The 22,279-nt window shown below is 45.7% G+C and overlaps 1 protein-coding gene across 2 annotated transcripts in view; it reads right to left on the bottom strand.

Moving 5' to 3' along the window:
- RIPOR2 (RHO family interacting cell polarization regulator 2) overlaps nt 1–18,223 on the bottom strand; it is a 612,501-nt gene extending 594,278 nt beyond the window's left edge. For both annotated transcript variants that reach the window (XM_078687528.1, XM_078687531.1), the window contains exon 1: nt 18,082–18,223. In XM_078687528.1, the coding sequence (XP_078543654.1) occupies nt 18,082–18,148 (67 nt within the window). In that variant the 5' untranslated portion in view covers nt 18,149–18,223. The remainder of the gene's footprint in view (nt 1–18,081) is intronic.
- Between the last annotated feature and the right edge of the window lie 4,056 nt (nt 18,224–22,279).

The following is a 22,279-nucleotide window of genomic DNA, read 5'->3' as shown; positions in this document are numbered from 1 at the left end:
CACCCATTGCTGAACGTGACAGTCCCATCAACGAGCCAGGAACCTCCCGACTTCATGGGTCCGCTCCTTTGCGGCGGGGCACTCTCGCGACTTGGACCAAGCCGCTCAAAATCCAAAATCAAGGTTGCCCTAAAGTGAGAGAGCCCTCATGAACACGTAACTTCATGCAAAGGGGTCAGCAGCAGGCTCTTGTTCCTTCAACAGACACTGTATTTTGCTCGATGCGTTTCGGAGGTTAATCCTTCTTCCCAGAGCACAAAACAGGAGAACAACAGCAGCTAAGTTTTGAACACCTGCATTTTATTAACACGGAGTCCCGCCCTTCTCAGCAGGCTCTCCCGCCTTCCTCGGCGCATGCCGCTAGGCAATGTGGTAGATGCAGTCAAAACGTTTCAATACAACCCATGTGGGTGCCGCTGACAATGCCCTATTGTAATAAGTCTCAAGTGAGTCAATGTTTGTGAAAGCGCTGTGCCCACTGCTTGTAGATATAACACCCATTGCTGAACGTGACAGTCCCATCAACGAGCCAGGAACCTCCCGACTTCATGGGTCCGCTCCTTTGCGGCGGGGCACTCTCGCGACTTGGACCAAGCCGCTCAAAATCCAAAATCAAGGTTGCCCTAAAGTGAGAGAGCCCTCATGAACACGTAACTTCATGCAAAGGGGTCAGCAGCAGGCTCTTGTTCCTTCAACAGACACTGTATTTTGCTCGACGCGTTTCGGAGGTTAATCCTTCTTCCCAGAGCACAAAACAGGAGAACAACAGCAGCTAAGTTTTGAACACCTGCATTTTATTAACACGGAGTCCCGCCCTTCTCAGCAGGCTCTCCCGCCTTCCTAGGCGCATGCCGCTAGGCAATGTGGTAGATGCAGTCAAAACGTTTCAATACAACCCATGTGGGTGCCGCTGACGATGCCCTATTGTAATAAGTCTCAAGTGAGTCAATGTTTGTGAAAGCGCTGTTCCCACTGCTTGTAGATATAACACCCATTGCTGAACGTGACAGTCCCATCAACGAGCCAGGAACCTCCCGACTTCATGGGTCCGCTCCTTTGCGGCGGGGCACTCTCGCGACTTGGACCAAGCCGCTCAAAATCCAAAATCAAGGTTGCCCTAAAGTGAGAGAGCCCTCATGAACACGTAACTTCATGCAAAGGGGTCAGCAGCAGGCTCTTGTTCCTTCAACAGACACTGTATTTTGCTCGACGCGTTTCGGAGGTTAATCCTTCTTCCCAGAGCACAAAACAGGAGAACAACAGCAGCTAAGTTTTGAACACCTGCATTTTATTAACACGGAGTCCCGCCCTTCTCAGCAGGCTCTCCCGCCTTCCTCGGCGCATGCCGCTAGGCAATGTGGTAGATGCAGTCAAAACGTTTCAATACAACCCATGTGGGTGCCGCTGACGATGCCCTATTGTAATAAGGAGCTGTAAATGAAGGAAGTGAGGTGCATGCGAAGTGGCAGGGGGATGCACCGCAACCCACTGGGGTTATTTGATGGACTTTTACAAGCAGGTGAGGCACGGCATCTCACTCGAGAAAGAGGAAGGCACTACAATTACCATCAGGCCACATGGGTGGCCACGCCCAGTGAGGCGGGGTGTTAGATATGAAAGCCGGTGCTGATGAACTGCCGTTCCTTTCCTGGAGCCTGCTGCCCCTGACGAAGTGCTCATTAGCATGAAACGCGTTGGGCAGGCTGAACTTTTATTTTGTGTGGCATCATTCCTGTACTCGCAGTGCATCCTTCATTAAATACTTTTGGCAAAACCTACCTGTTTGGGCCTTTCCACTGTGGGCAACCTCAGGTTTGGATATATATATATATATATATATATATATATATATATATATATATATATATATATATATATATATATATATATATATATATATTAGTATGAGCTTTATTCGATATAAAATATCATAAAAGCATTTACCAAAAAAGATCCACTAAAAACATACAAAAGATAAAAATAGACCCTACTTCATACTAGACATTGCATAAAATTTAAAATTCATGTATAAAAACAAGGCAAGGGATACATAGGGATAGTCCATTTTACATGCAGAATGGTGGTATATCAGGACCATAACGGCTAATATACTAGACCAACTATTTTGCCTAATGGCCAGACACATCAAAATTATTGGAACATAGCGCTGCTTTTTCCATAATCTTCTTCCGTAGCAACCAAGCACAGCCCAAAAACTTGGCTACTCCGCATATCATAGACAATGAAGATGTATCGGTTCTTAGAATGCGGAGTGCCGCGCGATGGTTCATTGGGCCTAACATTTTGCATACTGGATTGAGCCATTTGGCTCTGGCCAATCTGTAAGCCGGGCAGGCAAACAGAAGGTGAGCAATGGACTCATTGTGGGAACCGCAACCTGGACAGGGTACAGATGGTGAATTTAAACCCTTCCAGGAAGCTGTCACATTGTTAATAGGAAGAGTCCCTAATCTCAACTTCATATGCAGGACTCTATCCCTAGGGACCTGTATAAAGTCTAGGTATGGTTCCAAGCTACAGGTAGTTTTGTGTTCAAAGAACCCCTCAGTTAGTTTCCCTATTGTGGGGTTCAAAATCTCTTGTGTCTGGACCCAATCCCAGTATGCTCGCTTCAAGACCTGCTTTGAAGGAGGGACCTGTGTAGCCCAAGCCTCTTTAAGACCTATATCAATTAAAAGCTTTCGGAGATCCACTATCCAATTAATTCTGTTCCCAGTATCTGCCAATAACAATTCATTGAGTGCGGCCGCATAGTTCGACAGTTCTGCAGTCCTTCTAATGCGCGCCCAGAAGAGCAGAGGGCGTAGACGTGCAATGTCCTGGATGGAGCATCTACCCATGTCATAAAATAGGGGTTTCAGCGGTGTAGACATCGGAATGGAAATAAGGTCTCTCAGAAACTTGTTTTCTGATTTGACAAGCTCACTGACGTTTCCAAAGCCCCATAGTTCGGCCCCGTATAGGGCCGAAGGTAGTGCTTTGCCGTCGTAGACCGCTAGCGCCGGGGCAACTGGCCTGCTCGCAGACTGATGTTGTTCTCTAGCGATAACCCCCGCTATGGCTTAGGAGCATTTTGGCTAGATGGGGACCCCACCTCATATTCTTAGAGACACGGATCCCAAATAGTCAAAGGACTCAACGGTGTCCAAGTGCGAATCATTCAGGGTAATACCATTCTTGAAACGTTTGGACGGGTTGATCGTCATTAATTTAGTTATATTTGTATTAATTGTCAACCCTCGGGCTTTACAGAAAAGGGCAAACCTATTTAAAAGTTTTTGGAGTCCACCCGGTGATTTGGAGATCAGGAGGGTATCGTCGGCGAACAGGAGGGTGGGTGTCTTCTCGCAGAGTGGGAGCGTCTGCTGGTTCCTGCCTGAGGTAATCGACTACCCCATTGATGAACAAGGAAAACAGGGTGGGCGCCAGCACGCATCCCTGGCGGACCCCCCTGTTCACCGCGATCTTCTCTGTTAGTTGCCCCTGCGTTCCCCACCTAATTTTAGCATAGTTGTCATTATGCAGTCGTTTTATTATATCGAGGATATGGGGGGCAATACCCAGTTCTTTAAGGACCCGCCAAAGTTTATCGCGGGAGCCCAAGTCGGACGCAGTCTTCAGATCTATGAAGGCCAGATAGAGGCTGCCTTTCCCTAGGATCACTATTTTCAAATAGATCATGAAGAATCGGAACACCTGGTCCATTGTTCCCACCTTTTGTCTAAACCCCGTTTGATAGTGGGACAGGATATTGTTGTCCTCCATCCATGTTTTAATCCTCATAAGGATGACCCTGCCAACAACTTTCTGAACAACATCGATAAAGCTAATCGGTAGGTAGTTGGCGGGGTCATCCCTGTCCCCCTTCTATAAAATTGGGACAACCTTTGCTCCCTTCCAGGAGTCTGGGACAGGAGTTCCCCTTGCTATCAAATTCAATATCAGTAAGATAAAAAGATCCCACGGCTTGGGGTCGTACAGAAGCAGGTCCCCCGGCAGACCATCGAGCCCCGCTACTTATATATATATTTCTATGCTTTGTAAAACACTCTGGTGGGGGTCAAATTAAGGTTTTTTATATTTAAGTCCCCCTGTCTTCATCTTACTAAGAGCTACCCAACACTGTGGTTGAGCCCACCTCGACCTTTAGGGGTCGGAGTGACCCGATGATGAAGCATGACACCACTAGGGTGTGTGAGGGTAACTAAAAAGAACTAGTTGTCTTTCCCTTACTCAACAGGGACATGATTGGCATGGTCCCCCTTCCCTTAGTGGCTAGGTGCATATCCCATACCACATTAGCCTTTGTGTATATAATACACTATTTAGAGATCTGGTCTTGAAAACATAGTGTAATTGGAGTATTTGTTGTGAATTGAGTTTCGTGGGGAGGATATACTCCAGTCTCCTTCCTCTCAAAACCCCCTTGATCACTGGTTAACTTATCAGTGATCCCTTGTGTATGTGGCATCAAGTAACCCAGAGCTGAAGAACTAGTCAAGTCAAGTCAAGTCAAAAAATTTGTATAGCGCACTACATACCCAGAGGGTTTCAAGGCGCTTAGGAAGGGGAGGAGGATTATTTGTCAAATATCCACGTTTTAAGCTGCTTTCTGAACGCTAGGTGGTTCTGGGTGAGGCGAAGGTAAGCGGGGAGTGAGTTCCATGTTTTAGCAGCCAGGTATGAAAAGGATCTGCCTCCCATGGTGGTCTTGTTGATGCGAGGTACAGTGGCGAAGGCTTGGCTGGAAGAGCGTAGTTGTCGGGAGGGGGTGTAGAAGGACAGTCGAGAGTTGAGGCAATCTGGTTCGATGTCGTAGAGTGATTTGTGTGCGTGGGTAAGCAGTCGGAAAGTGATCCTCTTATTGACGGGTAGCCAGTGGAGGTCTTTAAGGTGACCGGAGATGTGTTCGTTGCGTGGGATGTCTAATATGAGCCTGGCTGAGGCGTTTTGGATTCGTTGGAGTTTCTTCTGGAGTTTAGCGGTGGTACCTGCGTAGAGGGTGTTTCCGTAGTCCAAACGGCTCGTGACCAGAGCGTGGGTGACTGTTTTCCTTGTTTCGGAGGGGATCCAGCGAAATGTTTTTCTGAGCATGCGAAGAATGTTGAAGCAGGAAGAGGATACGGCGTTGACTTGTCTGTTCATTGAGAGTGAAGAGTCCAGGATGACGCCAAGGTTCCGTGCGTGGTCTGTCGGAATGGGTGCTTTTCCGAGGGCTTCCGGCCACCAGGAGTCGTCCCAAGCAGAGGGGGATGTGCCTAAGATGAGGACTTCTGTTTTATCTGAGTTCAGTTTCAGACGGCTTTGTTTCATCCATTCAGTGACTTCTTTCATTCCTTCGTGTAGGTTAGTTTTGGCGGTGCTAGGGTCCTTGGTGAGAGAAAGGATCAGTTGAGTGTCGTCCGCGTAAGAGATGATGTTGAGGTTGTGTTGGCGGGCGATGGCCGCGAGGGGGCTCATGTATACGTTGAAGAGGGTGGGGCTGAGTGATGATCCTTGAGGCACGCCGCAGATGACTTCAGAGGCCTCGGACTTGAATGGAGGAAGGCGGACTCTCTGGGTTCTTCCGGTGAGGAATGAGGTGATCCAATCAAGTGCTTTTCCTTGGATTCCGATGTTATTGAGGCGTTGTAGAAGGGTGCTGTGGCAGACTGTGTCGAATGCTGCAGAGAGGTCGAGGAGGATGAGGGCGACTGTGTCTCCATTGTCCAGTAGAGTTCGAATGTCGTCTGTTGCTGCGATGAGGGCGGTTTCAGTGCTGTGTTTAGCTCGGAAGCCAGATTGTGAGGGGTCGAGTGATTTGTTGGCTTCGAGGAAGGCGGCGAGCTGGTTGTTGACGGCTTTCTCGATGACTTTGGCCGGGAATGGGAGAAGCGAGATGGGGCGGTAATTTTTGAGTTCGGTGGGGTCCGCTGTGGGTTTTTTCAGAAGGGCGGTGAGTTCAGCGTGTTTCCAGTCTTCTGGGAAGGTCGCGGATATCAAGGAGCAGTTGATGACGTCTCGGAGGTGCGGTGCTATGATGGAGTCTGCTTTGTTGAAGATGTGGTGAGGGCATGGGTCTGTGGGGGATCCAGAGTGAATGGAATTCATCAGGCGGATGGTTTCCTCGGTGGAGATTGGGTTCCAGGCGTTAAGGGTGTTTACGGGGGGAAGATGGTCAACAGATGGTGGGGTGGGTTGGTTTCCGGGTTGGTTGTCAAAGCTGTTGTGGATGTCTGCGATCTTGTTGTGGAAGAAGGAGGCTAGGGAGTCGCAGAGGGTTTGAGAGGGGGTGATGTCGTTGGAGTTGGCCGATGGGTTGGAAAATTCCTTGACGATGTTGAAAAGTTCCTTGCTGTTGTGGGCGTTGTTGTCAAGTCGATCCTTGAATGCTGTTTTCTTGGCTTTTCGGATCAGTTGGTGGTGAGTGCGGGTGGCGCTTTTGAAGGCGTCCTTGGTGCTGGTGGATGGGTCTTTTTTCCAGGCTTTTTCAAGGGAGCGGCAGAGTTTCTTGGATTTCTTAAGATCATCGTTGAACCATGAGGCCTTCTTGCTGCCAGGTTTGCTTTGACGTTTTTTCAGTGGTGCTAAGGTGTCAGCGGTGTTGGATAGCCATAGGGTGAGGTTGGCTGCGGCTTCGTTGGCGTTAGAAGAGAGGGCTGGGGAGTTTCGAAGGAGCGATGCGGAGATTTGGTCCGTGGTGATTTTCTTCCAGTTTCTTTGCAGGGTAGGTTGGGGGTGGTTGATGGGTTTCGGCTTGTTGTAGGTGAAGTGAACGCAGCTGTGGTCGGTCCATAGGAGGTCCGTAGTGTGGCTGAAGGAGACATGATTGCTGGAAGTGAAGATGGGGTCGAGTGTGTGACCTGCGATGTGGGTTGGGGAAGTGACTAGTTGTTTAAGTCCAAGGTTGGCGAGGTTGTCCACGAGGGTGGCGGTGTTGTGGTCGTTTATCTTTTCAAGATGAAAGTTGAAGTCTCCTAGAAGAATATAGTCTTTGGAGGGGAGCGCGTGTGGAGAGATGAAGTCCGTGATGTCTTCACTGAATTTTGCGCGGGGTCCTGGTGGTCTGTAGAGGAGAGTGCCTCTGAGAGTTGTTTTGGGGTCGATGTGGATCTGGAAGTGAAGGTGTTCGGAGTTGGCGAGGTTGGTGTCAGAGCTGGTTGAGATGCGGATAGATTTCTTATGGACGATAGCGATTCCTCCTCCTGTGTGGCTGGTACGGTCTTTGTGAGTGATCTTATAGTCTTCAGGGATGGCAATGGTGATGTCTGGTGCGGAGGAAGCGTTCATCCATGTTTCCGTTAGGAAGGCGACGTCTGGAGAGAAGAACTCCTCACCTTAAGGAGATACCTGAAGAGTTGAAGGACTGTGTCCTTATCTAGGATCTTCAACAGACTTGGGGGTAGATCTTCAAACATTTTGCAGTGGGTTAGCGTCACAAATTTACTTTCCAGTGCAAAACTTGTTTTGTGCTGGAAAGTACCCAAAAAGTATTGCAAAGCACTGCTTTGTGTTACTTAGCCCCAAGGGGGCATTACATGGGTGCTACAGTGGCATTCCTATGCAACCACCCATGCCTTTTGAGGCAAAACCCTATCTACAAAGAATTTTAGACAGGGTTTAGCGCCAAAAGTCAACGCCAGTTCAAAGGAGGCACTAACAGGAGAAATGTTTTTATTTCTCCTTTCTTTTCTGACTTTGCATGCGTGCTGCACTGTACATGCAAAGTGGGCAAAGTTTTAAACTTGTCTAGGAATTGTATTTTGTACAGGAAGGGTACCCTTCCTGTAAAAAACCTCTGCTAGTCTCACGCACACAGCCTAGCGCTATGGCGTGAAGGTGTGTGCGTGGCATACAGCAGCTGAAATCAGCACCAGCGCTAGGGAAAGGGGAGGAGAGAGACATATCTCTTTAGATATGGTGCTCTCCTGCTCCTTCCCGGTCATGCAACACAGCCTCTTTGGGTGCTGCGCTGCGTTGCATGTGTTTTTAGAAAATCTGACCCTTGGTTGCTTTTAGTCAGCTCAACACGCTAATAGATGCAAGGAGACCAATCCATTTGTCAAACTTCCACCCAATGAATTTCCAGTGCAATGGTCTTGTTCTTCATGCAGAACAGAGAGCAATATATAGCCAAGTTAACATATATTGATACCACTGGGACAGCTGTTCATAATATTCAACAAGGGAGAATCATGAAATGCTACCCATGTCAACATAGAGGACCATAAAGACCACCTGGTGTCCACTAACGTCATGGCAGCAGCTTCCAGCCCTACGAGCGCACCATCGAGTACACGTCATGGGATGGTAGCATTGGAGTTGTTTCATAGGGCAGCCATAGAATGGAATATAGGAATTGAATGATGCTTAGCATGTACATTGGTGTACAATATAATTAATTAAACTGATGAATGTTTGAAATTAGATCTGATTTAATTCGAGTAAAGCTTGAGTTTTCTTTACCACTGGTAGGTTTTCCGATCATTGCATGTGTAGCATGTGAGATGTTGCTTATGCATGATGTCTGAGCTCCAGTGGCATCTTGTTAAAAGTGTGTCCCCCAAACCACCCAACACCTCCCACCCTTATAAAGAATGAGTGTACCCATGCCCCTGCGGTCTTGCAATTGGGTGGAGAGGCCCTGAATCCCATAACATGACCAAACTGTGTTTACACTAGTCTCCGGGTGAGCGATTCAATGTGAAGATTGACGCAATGGTCATTCAAAGTGTCCTATAAGCGGTGATGGCTTTGAAGAAGAGAAGGATCCAGAGAAGTGATTTATAGATTGTGAAAGTTAAGCAGAGAACAAAATATCTGGGAAAGAGTGGGTAAACCAGTTTATGGGTGGAATGCTTGCAAAAGTCTCAACTACTGGCAATACTACAGGGCCACATTTCAGGCCATCTTTTTTCGCCCACTGTTTCATTCCAGCCGGGGAGCAGCCATGTGCAAATCCTTTATGTATTATTTCAGAGAATAAGAAAAGGCCAGACTTTACAGATATCGACAAATCAGCATTCAGATTGCTATCATGACTCAACATGCAGCAAAATAATACATATCAAAGGGCATCATGGAGGACTCCGTATCCAATAAAGTGGGAACAATACAATCTTCAATGAAGCAATAGTGGTTGTATTTGGGATAATGGAAAACGGGGGGGGTGGGGTAGTCTTAGTTGAATGTGCCTTGGCCAGTGGTGCAGAAGGAAGTGGTGTTAGTAGGTGATGGGGGGATGCATGTGAAAGTCCTATTTTTAGAGTCATTAAGTGCGATGGTGTTGCCTTAATGTCTTTGCGTCTGGAGGAGGGAGGCGAATATTTCTTAGTCCTGCTCTAATCTCAACCCGCAAGCAATGTTCCCTGTGAATGGGAACACTTGCAGCTCCAGAATAGATTGAGCATTGTTGGGCCTCACCAGTGAAGTGCAGCTTGGTTCCTATGACACAGCAAGCATGGGATGTCTAGGCATACCTGTCACACTTAGGGCATCATGATTATGTTGATGGGTGGAATGCTTTCAAACGTCTCCTTGTCTGGCAATTGCTTGGGCAACAATCCAGTTCATTGCTATGTAACTTGCTACACCACTCCAGACAGGGAGCAACCATATCCAAAACAGTGTTGGTCCAACTCCAATAGGATTAATCCAGCCAAAACTGCCAGGTCCTATACACCTCTTCTTCCTGTATTAATGGAGAAAGTAGACTCCAGAGATACATGTGACAAAGTTGCTGTAAATGCACAGATACTCATCAAGAGATCAGAAAGGACAGTGTATTTGCACCAGCAAACTTAGCTTCGGTGTTAAAACTTTTTCTGTGAAGGTTGCCCACACTGCCAGCATATTGTCCATCGAAATGAGGCTGGAAAGCGACAGAAACTGCAATGCGCGTCAAGTGCTGGCAAAGTCTACACGCGTGGCACAAGGTACACGTGCCTTTTGAAATTTGATGGAAACGCTGGTTGCCTAGGAACCAGAAAGCAATCTATAAAGCATACAGCTGGGCTTCTACCCACTCCACCCACTCTCCACTTTTGTTGGCATTGATAACAGCTCCCACTTTATATGTTTTAAACGAGAAAACAGTTGAATTGTTTGACAGTTTTGCATTTCTCAGTGTGTTGCAGCTTTTGTGGTTTCCGCACAGTGTTTTCATTTACACCACAGACAACACCCACCGCTAATCAGGCCCAAAATCATTGCTTTAAAACAGTTAGATACTCCAGGCTTGCAAAAAGCAAAGATGCTACCCAGGTTCCCCAACCATACCCTTTAAGATTTCCTCTGAAATCAACTTAAGAGAATCCCCTTTAGGCATTTACCAGTTTGAGCGGCTTGATTATTGTCCTCCTTTTTTTATCGATTTAAATTTCTCAGATAAGCTTGTTACAGCCTATGCACTCACAATACTGTATGGAAACACTAGTACCATAATATTTCCATTTCATATATCACATTTAAACAAGTTAACATCTCATGTAGACGTGAGGGTTACAACAAGGCTGACAAGTATCACCCCCCTGTACATTAATAGTGTATAGAGAAAGGTGATAGTTTAACAATGAATAAGTCATCCTATTAACTACTAGTAAAAGATCCAAAATGTGTTGGGGCATTTCTTTTAACAAATATATGGGTATTTTCAGTTTCCACCACCTAGTATCTTCTTATATTATACTCTAAGGGGCTTATTATGATGTTGGTCGGAGTTGCCTCCCACCGACATCGTCTTGGTCCCGGGACTGACCGACCTCCGGTCGACGGTTCAAACCACTTGATTACGATGAGACCGAACACTGTTTTGTCAGATACTCACATTTCTCTAGGGAAGATTGTGTAACAGCCATAAACCATCCGTAATACAGGCTCCCATAAAGAAATGTGGGGGGGGGGGTGTAAAACCCTGCACCCTGTGGCAGGCACCCTAGGTACCCCCTCGGCCACCAACTGTAGGCCGCGGAAGCAAGGGGGCCCTGCCAGGGGCCCCTAAAGTCACTTTCCAACAGCCTTTCTGTGTCAGAAAGGCTGGCACAGGAAGGCTGTGGGAAACCAACATCGTAATCCCGATGGCGGAAACACCGTCCATAGTGGATCTCGGTGCGGTTCCGACTGGCCCAAAGACTCCGAGAGCCGGTTGGAACTGAGTCAAAATTACCGGCCGGTTCATGCTCTGACCACCGACATCGTAATTCGGCAGTCGGACCGCAAACCAACTGTGTCGGTCGGAAGGCCTCCAACTGTGGTCGGAAAGCTTCTGAGGTTGTCCGACCCGCATCGTAAGCAGCCCCTTTGACTGTACACTGTATACCTTATCCAATGACTTTATCATTTTCCAAATATTTTAAGGCACCTCAGATGTTGCATGGTCTGCTTAGATGCAGGTTGGAGTGAAGCTTGTGAATCTACTTCATCAATATAGAATATTGCATCCTTGTAACCAGTCCCCTGATTTATGTAATGGGCCTTTCAACCATGACATTGGTACCCTTATTTTAGGTAGTATCAACAACAGAATATGTAAGTCGTCAGACTGGTGTGGGGATTTCCTTGACATATCCAAGTATTGCTGTCAGTGGCATTACAACAAACGATATCTCTGTTATCTCGTCTGCCATTTTTACCAAAATGTGTAAATTCAAGGACATGGCCACTGCCAGGCAGCTATGTCAAACTGGATGTAATGTGTTATCAGTTTTATTAAGGGAGGCGAGTAAGCAATTGATGTGATGCCAGAACTTTAAGTCAATCACTTTATGTTTACTGTCTTCCTTCTAACAACTTCAACATGCCTTGCAGAACAATTACCTATCAAAGTATATGATTGACAAATATCAACTATTTTTGGGAGATGAGACACAATACACATAATTTGAAGAAACAAATGAGAGGAAGTATGAAGGTTTATTTTTTTAGTGCCAAAACATCCAGGTTGCCTGCTGCCAGGGTGTAGATTGGTCAGTAACATTGGGGGTGGGGGGCGGAGCTTCAGATTTTCCAACAATCACGCTGGCATATGATGTTAAAATACATCATATGACAAGCAGGCCACAAGAGAGGGGGTAAAGAAGTAGTGGAAAGGGAGATGAATGCGGATTGGTAAGGGTACTAAGTGAGAGAAAACACAATATTTTGTAAAATAACCAACATTTTTGAAGACTTTCAAAACAGAGGACCAGCGTGTGTGTGCGTTTGTGTGCACATAAAAATACCTTGTGAACCACGACAGACACCTCACCAAACCTGACTGAAAACACTTGTACCCAACTATTTATCAGAAAATCCATTTATTGGGGAGGGGGTGTAACCCCCCACCTCCCCCGAACCTACACCCCTCACTGACTCTGGCTACAGTTAGACTTCTATTGGTGAAGGGTCTGAGGCACAGGCAATCAGCCCTGTCCAGGGCTTTAAGTGGGCTGGGTCTCACCAGGTCTGAGCCCCACCAGTTTTTTTAAGGAGGCCTTGAAACGGGTCTCTATCGGGCTCTGTTTTGTGCCCTGGAATGGGCGGTCCTTTTTTCCCGGACTGCAGTGACAGCAGGCACATCCATGTGTGCGTGGTGAGCATTGTAGAGGAAGGGAAATCCTTTAAAGAGAGTAATTTTCTCTCTGGTTTTCCCTTCTCTTTTTAAAACTCTGCAGCAGCAACATCATCGTGGTGTCACCAGGGCTTTAAGTGGAAGTGTTTTCATTATTATATACAAGCCATAGTTGCTGCTTATTTATCTTATGGAACTAGCAACCATTGACAAAGCCAATAGTCCTCACTTGTTGGTATGATGTGACTTGTTGTATCATATATCTGGACGCAATGACAAGAACAAAGATTTTTAGCTTACGGTGTTTTTATGCCACGCCCTTAATTACATTGACCACACCCCTTTGAGAGACCCTCCAGTTTTTTCATCCCCCTTAAAGCCCGGTCCCGGTCCAATACTGCCATCTTGCCCTGTGGCAGGCTCATTTCAAGTTTCTTTGCGTAGGGCCTGATTTCGAGTCTGGCAGACCGGTTAGTACATCACAACTGCGACGTTATCCTGTCTGCCTCATTACAAGTGCAGTATCCTGCCGCTAAACTAAATCAGGCACTTTTTATTTGCAAAGCCCCGCCCAGGAGGGAGTTGAATATCCTTGAATAGCATCCTTCCTAGGCCTTTGGTTGCTGCATCCGCGAGACCTTCAGTGCTAGGACAGAGGTGGCAAGAAATAAAACGCACACATCAAGCAAAGGCAAGATTTTACGAGTACAGGAAATCAAACGAGAACGTGTGCCCCATAGTATTTATCCTGGGAGCCATTTTATTGTTACCATTTGTCTGGAACTATGCCGTATCCACGGCAACACTGAATAGGTCGAGTGGTACAGATGGCAAATACCTCAGATTTTATGGCGCAGCCTCCTAAAAAAAAGTATTTGCCATGCCATGTAAGTGAGTAATACATTTGGGTTCTTCAAGACATTTCTCTTTTTTCCATACTAGCATAGGCGGATGCCAAAGACGCCTGCTTTAGTTATCAGTCGCCACGGTAACAGTTCTGTGACTGTCACACACATTGTTCTTGACACACACAAACACCCACACACTGGGTAGGGGGATAGCATGTTAACTCTTTCACTGTTAAACTGAATGAAACCAAGAAAGGTTCGTTTCCCTGGAGAGAAGTGGTGAGAGAAGACACGGTCTAGTGGTGGGTACCCTGACAGGTGCTCAACAGCAATTTCATAACAAAATGCCCACACTGCCTGGCATTCTGACTGACGGCATACGTCACTGCCGGTATACCAGAGCACCTGTCGAACTGCTTAAAGCGGTTCAAGACACTAATAACAGAGCCACAGCAGTCTTAAAGAGACCGTTACCGAGATTTAGTAATAGTTGCGCTGATACACGTGCAGCGAAATTTTGCGCAAGAAAATACATGTAATGCTTGAGCTTACTTTGCGCCACGCAAAGGCTTTTGCCAAACGTAGGTAAATAACGTGCTCTTCCTCTGTCCTCTGAGAAAGGCTCCCTTGGCACTGAGTCAAAATAAGGGTCATTTTTGAAACACAGTGTGCAAGTCAGATGCGTGTCAGGACGTACCCCCGTCCATACCTCGCCCCAGATATGTTTCGAATGGAGTGGCCTGTAGTTCACGGCCAAAGAACATTCCAGGATGTACCACTCCTAAAATCAAGACGTACAACTCCTACAGATCCTCGTGGACAAAATGTACATATTCTGATACTTTTCCCTAGTCCTAGTGTGTACAACACAAACAGGCACATGCATCAGTTGGCTTTTGCGATTTCTTAATTGCGCTTTTTAAGGAATCGCAATTAAGAAATCGCAAAAGCCTATGCATGAGGAAATCGCTGAAAAATTTGCGATTTCTAAACATTCCTTAGTTGCGACTCGCAAATTGCCAGTCGCAATTAACGAATACCTCCCCATTCATTCCTATGGGCCTAGAGGCCCATAGGAATGAATGGGAAGACATTCTCAATTTGCGATTCGCAATTAGCGAATCGCAAATTGAGAATGCGATTTTAAGGGTGCAGGGGTGTCCAATGGACACCCTGTTGCACCCCTGAAATTAATCTATGCACATATGTTGTGCACACACATGCCCTAAGGGTGTGCACAACATGAAACTTTGAAAAATGCACAAAGTTTTCGCAAATTACCATGAGGTTCAACCTCATGGTAATTTGCTCCCCCTAATTGCGAAATCGCTATTTTTTAAACTTTCATGCATTGCATTTAAGGAACCGTAAAATGCGATTCCTTAAATGCAATCGCAATTTGAGAATTCGCAAATATTTGCGAATTCTCAAATTGTGAGGGCCTTCACCCTTCATGCATCCCAAAAGCTGATTTTGCGATCGCAAACGGCCGATTTTTGCGATTCGCACCGTTTGCGATCGCAAAAAGCTTTGATGCATGTGCCTGTGAGTTCCTAACTAACATTGCGCAATTTAGCATAACTCTAAACTGGCAAGCTTCCCAAAAGAGTGCGTTATTATGTGCACTCTTCAAGCTACTTATGCCTCATTATGAGTTGCCCAGTAAAGGGAGCGACATATATTGCACCTGATAATGTCCGACTCCTCAGGATCCGAATTTAACAGGTGCGATAATTACAACCCAAGTACGAGATTTTCTCTGAAAATCGGAATACCATGCACATTTTGGTCCTTACTGCACTAAAATCTGCATTTCTGGTAAATACTCTGGTATTTACCAGGCATTTTCCCCAGACAGATAGCAGCAGATTTGACCTGCCGAAGTATATCCTGGGGATGCAATATTTACCGCAATACTCATGGTTCCCAAATGTACGGTAACAGGAGTTACCACCTGTATGGGAATGCAAAAGCCAATACGTAACAATGGAATATTTCTAAGCCCACCTTGTACTGTGGGCATTGATGGCGACTTTCTTGGAAAGGGCGATGACCCAGTTGTGGGAAGTTTTTGCTGTGACATAAAGGGGGAAGCCATCCAGATATAGCAATGAAGGTTAAATATTGTCAAGTTGACGGTTGGCTAGGGCTTGGAAATCATGAAGTGCTACAGCTGACTTACAAGTTAGGAGATAGAATCAAATGTAGGTAAGTCTCGAGGGGAAGACATATATATTGAAGTGGTATTGGCAAGAACATAAAGAGTGAAAGATGGATATACCAGACTGAAAGATGGATATACCAGACTGAAAGATGGATATACCAGACTGTGTTTGGAGGAATAACTTGCCAATGCTGGAAGGAGTAAATAGCAAGCATCTATTTATTTACTTCATGAGTTGGTCTGCCTGCCAGTAGTTTAGATAAATACTTTTCTTCACAATATCCTGGCTATATTAGATACTAAAGAAACTTAGAAAGGTTTGCCCATCATCAATAGTCATGAAACCCCGATGCTTGTTTCCAGTCTAGGGAGGACCTGGCCAGGCAGTTCGGGCTGGACTGTTCCCATGGGGAGCAGGGTCAAGACTGATTTGCATATGGCTGGGTCCAAACTGGAATGGCTTGGTGAGCAAAAAACTATGGATTTAGGCCCAGATCTCTGTACTGGGGTGAATGTATGACATTGTTCTGCATTCTGTCCATCAATTCTTCTTTTTGCATCATCAATAGTCAAGCACATAAAGTGTTGAGAGAATACGGCAGATGCCGTATTATCAATGTTTGGGTAATGTCTGACTTTGAAAGGCTTCTGGGAGGCTTTTGTGAATAACACAATTCAGAGGGGCCTGGAAAGAACAAGAAGGGACAGTGAGTCTGTTTGTTTTTAAAGGTGCCTGATAAGGAGTTGAGTTTTAGCAATTTACTGAGATACCTGTTATTGAAAGAGGGGCTATGATCAGCCCTCACTGACCATTGGCCTGTTGGACAGTCATTCAAATTTTGCTTCACCCACAGCACTGCATACATCATAGGGCTGTCTGTCAGCCCATTTTAAAAACTGACTCTCTTGCACTGTGAGTGACAGCATTTTCGCAGTTCACATGCAGACAGCCACCAAAAAGAAGAGGATTTCAGTTAGGCCTGGACGGTAGATTCTGTTCCGCTTGTGGAATTTGGGAAATTTAATGTTTTGCGGAGAACGCGGAATTGCCAAAAATTTTGCGATCCGCGGCTTGGTGGAATTTTTTGCTTGTTCGCGCTTTCAAAATGCGTGTTCACGAGATATTTCTCCCCGAGCACGCAAACAGCGTTTGCGAACAGGAAAAAAGCATTGCGATCGGGAAGAACAAGCAATTCCGCGTGCTCGCAGAACTTTTGCATGCTCGTGGAGATTTTTTACCCTTTCGCAAAGCTTTGCGTAGCGCAACTACGCAAATTCCACCCACCCCTAATTTCAGTACCACAGCTGGTAGATCAAATTATTTATTTTGCCAATGCTGGTTTCTTTCAAATTCTTATACTTTCTAAAATTTGTGGAATCTTTATGTGTATAAACTATATCTTCAGGTTACAGTAATTCAAAGCCAACAGTAGCATTTCTTTGCACCAATAAGTATCATATTTTCGTGCAATGCGTGTTAAAGCTCAAAGAGGTTTCTATACTTGCCCTAAATACACCAGCTTGCTAGGCAACACCCGCCACTGTGCTGTTAAAACCGAATGCAACAGTTAATTTTTTTATTTACTTGTTTTTCGAAAACATATGGCTGCCACGTTCAGGCTGTGGTATGCTCTCTTTTTGTTCTTTCTTTTCATTTTTGAACCATATGCTTGCAATAAAATATGTAAACAATTAGCAACAGCAACATCTTGCTAAGGCCTATTATCTTTTTGAGGGCTCGTTTTTCTCTTTTTTTCCACAAAGAAAAACATTTCAACCTGTGGAGAACATCCTTCCCTCTACGTCACCAACTTTGGTGGAGTTCCTAGCGTTTTGCCCCACGAGAAAAGAATGAACTTCTCCCGAAGATAAGAGTAAATATTACACAAAGTAAATAGATAAAAGTGCGCACGTTCACTTTTTCTGAATATTCTGCACCTGACTTAATATTCAGGCCATTTAGGGGTGTAAACTGATCTTATATGTGAAGGTGTAATTGAGAATCAGGCGATACATATTTTACAATGCGACTGTAGTGCATCAACGTGTAAAAAACGCATCATTTGTGGCGTAAAGCAGACCTCAGCACCCACTGTGGCGGTGGTGTGTGGCGCCCTCAGGGGGGCACCATTCAGCCTAAAGTTGGATATGTGTCAGAGATGGGGCTCTGAGCCCGACCCCCCCCCCCCCCTATCATATTCTGCAGGTGCCAGAGGGGAGCATCATTCTGTGTTACGTCACTGCACGTAATACTGCTGTAGACCTAAGTGTGAAGTGAATAGTTTGCCGCTGCCAAAAGTGTCAAATAGGCGCCTATCTCCGCTACACATCATTCACGTAGTTTCATTTCAAAGGCAACTGCTGTCAGACCGAGAGAAGCGACAGCATCCGGAGGCAGTGGTCTTTTCCGAAGCGCAGCACACATCAATCGTGCATGCGTCTCACAAAAAATAACAGCTCGACGAAACAGCAATAAGAAACCAGCAGTCGAAGAAAGGGTAAACACATGGACGGCGAGTTACCTTCACAGAAGACGTCACCGGCCTCTTCCAGGGCAGCCAGGTCCTCCTCCTCCTCGAGGCGCTGCATTTTAACCGAACGAAGCTCAGCCGGAGCAGCCTCGACGCCGAGTGCGGGACACGAGCGGAAGGGAGGGGAGATTTCCTTTAAGCAGCTCCCTCAACATATTGTCAGCGGCGGCTTCCGTCTGCTCTTGCGAAAATCTGCCAGCCCATTTAAATGGGAAGTGCTGCCATTAACGGCAGTGTCCCGTGCTCTCTGGGCCCAACGTGAGGGGAGCGCACTTTGACTGAAGGTGCAAAAGGGACGTAAAGGAATAGAGACGGAGCGACAAAAATTGCAACACACGTTGTCAAAGTCAGTCGGCCTGGCTTATTTCATGAGCAAAAGAAGAAACTGTTGTTTCCTCGAATGGTGAATCCGAAGGTGTAGGGATGGATGAATGTGAGAATAAATCAATGCTACAGGGGGCGGAAGAGCGTCACCCCACAGCTTTCTCGCAGTGCGAGAAGCAGAAACATAAAATGGTATAAATACCATTTCATGTTTCTGCTTCTCGTACTGCGAGTAATCAGAAGAAGGGTTTGATTGGGGGCAGGCGGGTCAGTTGTATGTTAATACAACGCGGTGTTTACACCGCACTACCATTACAACGCTGGTTTTACAACGCAAGTCGTTACCACGACTTGCGCTTTAGGGTGCTGGATTTAGGAATAGTAAGATTTACTATTCCAACACCAGCCTACGTACAGTAGGGAAGGTGTTGCAATAGTAAATCTACTATTCCTTAGCCCAGAGCGCCCTCCAGCGCAAGTCGTGGTAACGACTTGCGTTGTAAAACCAGCATTGTAATGGTAGTGCGGTGTAAACACCGCGTCGTACTGGATGTTCCCCGGCGGGTCAGGGAGGAGTGGCAAGCCCAATGTTATGGGCGCTGACTGTTTGGTCGGCCATGAGCACAATCATAGTTTCCAACCTGAGCAAAACTAGCACAAATCAATGTACATATCAATAACAAACTTTCTTCAGTAATACTGAGTTTCTTTTCTTCTCTTTATTATTGTTTCTTTTTCATGGTTTCTTCTGGGTAAAACTGTTCTAATTTCTTTTCAACCACAGGGTAACCAAAGAAAATTCTTGCCACAGTTCTTAATTTGAAATTTTCTCAGCCAAAAGGAAGTCAAAAGGTCTTGCCAACACGTGTTTAGTCAGGCTTATTTGCCAACAGACTTCATCAGGGCAAAGATAAGTTTATATTTTTAGAGTAAAGGAGCAATTCAATAGTCAGTCCAAGAGCCATACGCCAGACTTGGTCAAGTTCCTCGAAAGTGAGGTTGTCACTTCACATAAAAAATGAAGACCAGGTGGGCATAATTAAAGTCCCGGTAAGTACACCGAGTTCAAACCAAAGTATCGGTGAAACAGCAGTCGAGAGCGTGTGTCAAGTACACGGCGACTAGCCAGTAAACCAGTCATGAGCACTCTCCCATTTTCTCCATGTAGGCTGCATGGTGAAAACGGCCTCCCCATACACGCCTGTATGGACAGCGTCCTAGCCAATCACAACGCTACCATTGCAGTGTTGTGATTGGCTTAGGGGAGGAGAGGGAGGCTGCCTGCTTCTGCTTCCTGTGAGCAGAAAGCGAGAAGGAGACGAAGGCGAAGGTAAGTAAAACATAAAAAAAAAAGAAATGAACTCTCTCCTCCCCATGCGACCCCGCAAGACTCCCTGCCCCCCCCCCCCACCCGCGCATCATGCCGGCTGCGACTGTGGGGGAATGGATTGATAATTGGGTGCATGGATGAATATATGGATGAGTGACTGCATGAGTTAATCGGGTGACAGCAGTGGCGTAGTCAGTGTGTCATGGGCTCTTGTGCAAGGAAGGAAATTGGCTCTTTGGCTGCTGATGGAATTGTAAAATAGAGCAATAATCAGGATTTGTTGCACCCCCCCACCCCCAAGCCTCTGAGCCCTGTGTTACTGCATCTGCTGCCGCGATGGAAGCTTCTCCCTGAGGGACAGTTCATCAATGGATGAATGAGTGAGTGCTCAGAGGGATGAAGGGGTGAGTGGTAGGACCAGACTGGCCGTAGCGGGCATCGGGCATTTTCCCGGGAGGCCGGATGGATGGGGACCGTTTTACCGCATTGTGGGCATTTTTTTGGTTACTGGGGGACGATTTTGCTGCAGAGCTGCAATATCGCCCCTAGTACCAAAGGCAGCAGTGCTTCACACTGATACCGCCCGCCCCCCCTATAAAATTCTCAGGGCTGCTTTGGATTCCCACTCCACATGAGTGGAAGGATGGATCATTCGATGGGTGAGTGAATGGATACGTGAGTGCATTGATATGTAGGTACGTGCATGTGAAGATGGATTTGTTGTATGTGTCATTGCTCCTGGGGTACCCTCATCCTACCCCAGCCGAGAGTACCTCCTGTGGAATGCCTTGCACACTCAGCCACCATTAATGAGCCACTCAAATAGATGGTGCATTAGAAAGGCTACACATTATCCATCCTTAAAGAGGGCATACGGAATTTAGTAGGAATACAGTATGGATCACTCAGGTTATTTGCTTAACAATACACAAAGGCTTGTGTTGTGCATGCCCTAGTGAGGGCTGGTGGTCCCTTGCACTGCAGAAGCCTAAGTTATACCACTGTGCCTTACCACTAGAGTTAACATAATTTCTGTAATCCACCGAAAAACGAATACGATGGGTGAATTTTTATTATGTTTTTTCCTTTTTATTTCTTTTACATACAGAATGTGAACTGCTTATTATGTTTATTTCAAAGTATACCAAATTAAGTATTCTTATAGTTTAAGCCAAAGACAAAATTACCTGATGGAGATAAGTTAAACTGGTACAAAAGTATAATTTGTTCATAATATACGTACGGTGAGGTGAGAATTTAGCAAAAATTGTAACAGAATGGCAACTTTTCTATTGGTTTCTGTTCTGGCTTCAGCTGCATTCCAAGAGCTAATTAAATGTAGCCCCCCATTTATCCTGTTGCCAGTAGAGACACCTACAAGTCCAGGTGGGCACGAGAGAAGAGAAGGCCTCCCTGTCTGCTTAGATTGTAACACACTGATTTGCAGAACATCTTTTGCCCAAGGCACACAAGAGGTATTTGCACCTTTCTTTGAGGTGCCCTTGGCACACATGCTTGCAGGCCAAGGTTGTAATAGTTTCGGGCAGCAGTGAGCGAGAAATGATTTATATCTAAAATGATAAAAGCGACACATTTCAATCCTATTAGCACCCATCACATGATAATCATTTGTGCCTGTTCAGATTTGCACCGCCACTCGTTGATTCTTAGGGCATGTTCAGATTTACACATTCACTCAGTAATCATCAGTCCTTGGTCAGAATTGCACCTTCATTATGTAATGCACGTTTTGATTTGGCCATTGCATAGTAATTTTAGGCCATGTGAAGACATACTGCATTACCTAATAAGCCTTAGCACATGTTCAGATTTGCAGTACCACGTCACAATCTAAAGTGTGTGTTCAGATGTATCTTGTCTTTCAGTAACATTTAGTGTATATTCAGATTTGCTCCATCCCTTGCAGTCCTTAGTACATACTCAGATTTGCTTCACTGCTTAGTAACTTTGAATGTCAGTTCACAGTTGAACCAACACTCAGTATTCCTTAATACAGTTTTGCCCCTTTGCTCACTTAATCTATGTTCAGACGTGCTTCATCACTACTAAACCTTACAACATCTTTTGATTTGCACCGTTACACCATAATCCTTAGTCCATCTTCAGATGTGTCAAATCACTCATGAATCTATATTGCCTGTTCATATTTGTGCCATCGCTTTGTATTCCTTAGTGCATGCTTACATTTGCACTACTGCTTGTTCATTGTAATCCTTATTGGATGTTCATATTTGTCCGTCACTCAGCATAGTATCTTCAAATTTGAACCACAACTCCCCTACTCTTAATGCAAGCTCTTTGTAAACTAATCTTAAATGCATGTTCTTATGTCTATAATCACTCAACTTAGTGTAAATTGACATTTGCATCGTCAATGATTAACTCTCTGTACATGCAAAGATGTTCACCACCACTCTGTAACACTCAGCATATCCTTAGTGGATGCTCTGATTTGCACCACAACGCAGTAAGCCAGGTGCCTGGTCTGATTTGCCGAATCATTCAATATTACTT

The sequence above is a fragment of the Lissotriton helveticus genome, chromosome 4_1 (assembly GCF_964261635.1).
Source record: "Lissotriton helveticus chromosome 4_1, aLisHel1.1, whole genome shotgun sequence".
Lineage (NCBI taxonomy): Eukaryota > Metazoa > Chordata > Amphibia > Caudata > Salamandridae > Lissotriton > Lissotriton helveticus.
Note: the sequence above shows the minus strand (reverse complement) of the source record. Positions and strands in the feature narration are given on the sequence as shown.